The 5,022-nt window shown below is 38.9% G+C and overlaps 1 protein-coding gene across 1 annotated transcript in view; it reads left to right on the forward strand.

Moving 5' to 3' along the window:
* Positions 1-4,407, forward strand: part of UGGT1 (UDP-glucose glycoprotein glucosyltransferase 1) — a 176,198-nt gene extending 171,791 nt beyond the window's left edge. Inside the window, exons 34-37 of the mRNA XM_004703949.2 lie at positions 606-612; positions 727-843; positions 1,270-1,435; positions 3,540-4,407. Of these exons, the coding sequence (XP_004704006.2) occupies positions 606-612; positions 727-843; positions 1,270-1,435; positions 3,540-3,565 (316 nt within the window). The 3' untranslated portion in view covers positions 3,566-4,407. The remainder of the gene's footprint in view (positions 1-605; positions 613-726; positions 844-1,269; positions 1,436-3,539) is intronic.
* The last annotated feature ends 615 nt before the right edge of the window (positions 4,408-5,022 follow it).

A 5,022-nucleotide genomic window follows, 5' to 3' on the forward strand; every position in this document is an offset into this window, starting at 1 on the left:
TTTTTCAGTATTTCATATCTTATCCAACCACTTTTTAACTTCTTAGAAAGTTTTGATAAGGAGAAAATTTGCAGCTGTTCATTTTGTACCAGTGTCCAGAAAGGTTATCGACAAGTGTTGACTATGTAATTCTTTATACTAATATATTAGTTGATCATTGTGTTCATTTTAACCTATTACATTTATATTCCATGTTAGTCTTAAGACAGTTGAGCAATTTTTCTGTGACAGACTGAAAAGAGAAAGCTTCAAAGCATAAAGTAGTTTAGAAAAAGATGTGGACCACGTCTCTTTAGAAACTGGCTCAGCAGACAGGGCAGACTCAGAAGACTTCCTTGATGCAAATGTTTATCTGAAAGTTTTTAGGTTGCTTATTGTGGGGAACTCATTTATGGGCTCCATATATTTGGAGATTACAAATGCTGTGAGTAAAACCTTTAGCTTCTCTAAGGTGTTGGGATACCAGTCACAAGGTTGGTGATTTTAAACCCACCAGCTGCTCCAAAGGAGTTGAGGCTGGGTGCTCCCATAAAAATTCACAATCTTGGGCACCCAGCATAAGGTTGATATAACTTGGAATGAACTCATGACGGTGGGTTTTTAAGGCTTTTGGTAAGCACTCTTTTAGTTCTGAAAATATGGCATTAGCATATGCACATAGTAAATTAACATTGCTGAATTGCAATGTCAATATTTAAATTTCTCCTTTATTTTCCTACCAAACAGGATTTGCCCAATAACATGATTCATCAGGTGCCCATTAAATCTCTCCCTCAAGAATGGCTTTGGTGTGAGACTTGGTGTGATGATGCCTCTAAGAAAAAGGCTAAGACAATTGATTTGGTAAGCTGTTCATAGTTGTTATCTGCTTCTTAATCCAGTGTGATGTCTATGGTTGCACAGTTTAAGCATTGTGGAACATTTAGTAGTAATTTCAGCACCTCTCTCTACTTGGAGCAGGAGATGATAGAAGTCCAATGTTCAATTGCCCAGTGTGACTGTTCTCACCATTTACGTCACTACTTGACCTTTAAATCAGCAGGCTGTATAATCTTTCCAGATAGACTCTTAGTGCTCTTGCCTTTAGACAGCACCTCTGAACTGCACACAAGTTCAGTGTGACTTCCTAGCCCATGTACCGTATTCCTCCTGATATATGCCATCTCCCTGGTCCTCAGTATCGTTCATGTGCAGATCAGAAACACCTTGAGTTTTATATAATGTGCCTTTTCTTAAAGTCAGCTGAAGTGTGTTATCTTGTTTCCACAGTGTAATAATCCAATGACCAAAGAGCCCAAACTGGAAGCAGCTATGCGAATTGTCCCTGAGTGGCAGGACTATGATCAAGAAATCAAACAATTACAAACCCGCTTTCAAAAGGAGAAAGAAACAGGGCCACTGTCTAAAGAGAATAAGACAAAAGAGTCAAGCCAAGGTAAACACAACCCTTTAGCTTTAGTATATGTACTTTTCTCATTTATATTTATTGCACAGGCAACAGAATGAAGAAAAGGAACATAAAAATTACCGAATCATTAATCCTTCCACACCAACAGCAACCAGTTCTAATGTTTCATTTTTCTTTCCAGTTGTCCTTCTAAACAGTTTTTTATTAATGCATTGAATACCTGCTCTACTGATTTTTAGAGAAGAGGTGCTTCCTTTTGAGTGTGTTGTAAGTTGTTTGCAGCGGTAAAGTAACTTTTCCCCCTAAAACTGACTAATCTGGATGCATCTTGAATTCAAATGGAGCTGTTTGTAAAAGCCTACTTAAGTCTTGGGGTGGAACGAAGGATGAAGCATTGAACTGCTAGCATAAAGACTGATGCTTCTTACAGCCTCTCTCACACAGACCAGAACAGGATGGCACACAGCTGTCACTACCCGCTGCCCTGCAAGGAGCCGCATTGAAGTGTCCTGCGTAGTATAGGGAAGAAAGTGGAATGAAGTTCAAAATCGTAAAAACCAGACTTACTAGTCCGATACATTGCTGGAACCCCTGAGACTTTGGCTCTTCAATTACCCAGTGACTTAGTTTTCAACCAGATAGCAGACAGGCTGCTAGAGGTAAACAGTAGCACTAGGGAAATGTGCAATCCTTAGAAACAGCACCCTGTCAGGGTCACAAGAGCAGCACCTGCTCAAAGACAAAGGTTAGGAAAGAAGTAGAAAGAATGGAAAAAGGATGAATGTTGCTTCATCGTGTGATCACAATAAATAACACACACACACAGTGTATAAATTGGAAGACTGATTTGTTCTGTAAACCTTCACTCAATTCACAATAAAAAGTTTTTAAAAAAGTATTTTAAGTTCAAAAAGAAGGCAAACCTGGCTATTTCTTTCCGAAAGATGACAGCCTTGAAAACCGTGGAGCAGCTCTGCTCTGCAGCCACAGGTTTGCCTGCGCTGGGACTGACGGAACGAATGACAGCCCCATGCAGATGTGGTTTAATATTCTGATAGAGATGATTTATTGGCTTTGTGATACATACACCAAACTTAAAACCATTTGAGGGATCTCTTACCAGATTTCCCTGATGGTTTTGGTTTTGTTTTGTCTTTGTCTTCTCCCCCTCCACCCCTCCGCATTTATTTATTTGTAAAGATCGTTTTATTGGGGACTCTTTCAGCTCTTATAACAATCCATATCTCAATTTTGTTTTGTCTTCCATTAAGTTTGACAAGTTGCTAGTTAATAGAAAAAATGAGGTCAAAGTATAATATGGATTTTGGGGAAAATTGTTAAATAAGCATATTGGGTAAGGATGTAGGTCTCCACATATTTTTCCTATTAGGTATATATCTTAAAGAGTAGCCACTTGAAGAAATCAGAGTCACAAAAGTGGCCAATGGTGTAAATACTGTTCAAAAAGAGGAAAGTTCTTTCTTCAAATTTACCTAAAAGAAATACTTCAATATAAGAAAGAAAACTATATATGAAAGTATTAGTTGTACTAGTCTTTATGAAATAAAATTATTAAAAATAACTTAAGCATTCAGTAAGAATGTAAAATGTGTACAGTGACACATACTATGCTATTAGGGAAAAAAGATGAGTCCTAAGTAAAAATATGTGCAAATAGATCAGTTAGAAGCAAAGATTGCACCGGTGGAAACCATTCGGTTGGATTGTGGATTTGCAAATTGTTTAAATGTTTTTTAAAATAAGAATCCTTCATTATTTGCTTTCAAAATAAAATATAAGTGGGGAGGGAGGGGGAAAATGAACAACTGATATCAAGGGCTGAGGTGGAGGGCACATTTTTTGAGAATGATGAGGGCAACAAATGTATATATGTGCTTGACATGGTGGATGTATGTATGGATTGTGATGAGAATTGTACAAGCCCCCAATAAAATAATTTTTAAAAAAAACAAAATAAAATATAAAACATTACACAAACATTTCTAAAATTTTCAGAGAGAAAGTGGAGGTGTGGCACAAATAATGGGTTACCATACCGAGACCTGTCCGATCTATACTTTTATAACTTGAAGATAATCTGTTTATTTTTCATTGTTCTCTTTTTCCATAGGTCATCAGACACGTGAAGAATTATGATCTCCTGGGAAGAACAGGAAATTGCCCCGTTGGAAGAACAATTCTTATACTAAATGCTAGGGATTTTTTCTGATCTGTCTCTACAACTGCTGGTGAACTGACTGGCTGAGCAAGTGTGCCATGATTTGGATTCTGAGAGTTTGATTTGACTTCTGCACACTGATGGGGTTAAGGCACTACTAGAGAAGGAAGTACCTCAGAGGAAGACTAATGACTTATCTTCCAAAACTCTGTACAAAGCGGCCTTCCAACCAGAGGGGAGCATGACAGCAGTACTAGAAAAAAACCAGTACTTTGATACCCACTCCCACAAGCACACACGCTGCACATCATGGGAAGCAGGTCAGCCATGGCCACCACACACTTCCCTACCTCAATTTTTACATAGCCATGGAGTAACGTGTGCTGTGGGCGGATGTCCATCATATGGGATTGTGTCAACAACAGCTGTGGCCACACTGACATGCTCCATGCGCCCCTAATCCTTTCTTTCCCGCACTGTAGGTCATTGCTTACTCAGATTCCAGCCAGCCAACCAAGCATGTGTCTTCAGGGCTGGCTTAGTGCAGCAGCTAAGCAGATTAATCAGGACACAGGATGGACCTGGGTTTGAATCAGGATAGGAAAAATATCAGATAGCGGGGCCCTAGAGTATTGGGGGCAGGGTGGTGAGAAAGGCCAGAGTCTGGCTATTATCTTTGATAAATCAATATCATTGTGAAGAATTTGAAACATTAATATTCTCCATCCAATCCCAGTGAATTTTTGATGTAATTGTTGTTGTTGGTTTTTTTAATCATTTTATTGGGGGCTCATGCAACTCATCACATCCATCCATCCATCCGTAGTGTCAAGCACATTTGTACATTTGTTGCCCTCGTTATTCTCAAATAATTTTCTTTCTACTTGAGCTCCTCATTTTTCCCCTGATGTAATTGTTTTTTAAGCAATTTTTGCATTTGTCAAAATTCTTTCCTTTTTCCCACTTTTTAATAAAATGTCTGTTAGTGATTTCTTTATTGTATGCAGCCATACTAAGTCCCTGTAGTTGCCCTTGGAGAGTTCTCCGCTTCCCTCTGAAAAGTGACTCAAATCATCTGCCCATTCCTTCTGTGTAAGATTCTCTCAGCCAGGAAGGGGTTGAGTGGCTTTTTCTAACAAGTAATTCCTGTGTGTGAGACCAAGAGAGATTTTTGCCTGTCAGATTCACATATTTGTATTGATTGTTCTGTGTACCTTTCACCTAGTGCTTTAGATTCCCTGTGGATTGCAAAATTTTTCAGAAACACCACCAGTTCTGTCCACGTTGTGGCATCTTGAGAAGTTTGTCCTGTGTGTTATTTCTCCCAAAGTCTTTTTGTGTCTTTACTTCAAAAGCTCAGATCCTCCCCTTCTAAACCAGCCTTTTCTGGTAAATGCAGCTGTGCTAGGGGGTACCACAAGCAGAGCCTCAAATG

Source organism: Echinops telfairi, unplaced genomic scaffold (genome assembly GCF_000313985.2).
Source record: "Echinops telfairi isolate 266 unplaced genomic scaffold, ASM31398v2 ScPeMD7_4;HRSCAF=17, whole genome shotgun sequence".
NCBI classification, from domain to species: domain Eukaryota; kingdom Metazoa; phylum Chordata; class Mammalia; order Afrosoricida; family Tenrecidae; genus Echinops; species Echinops telfairi.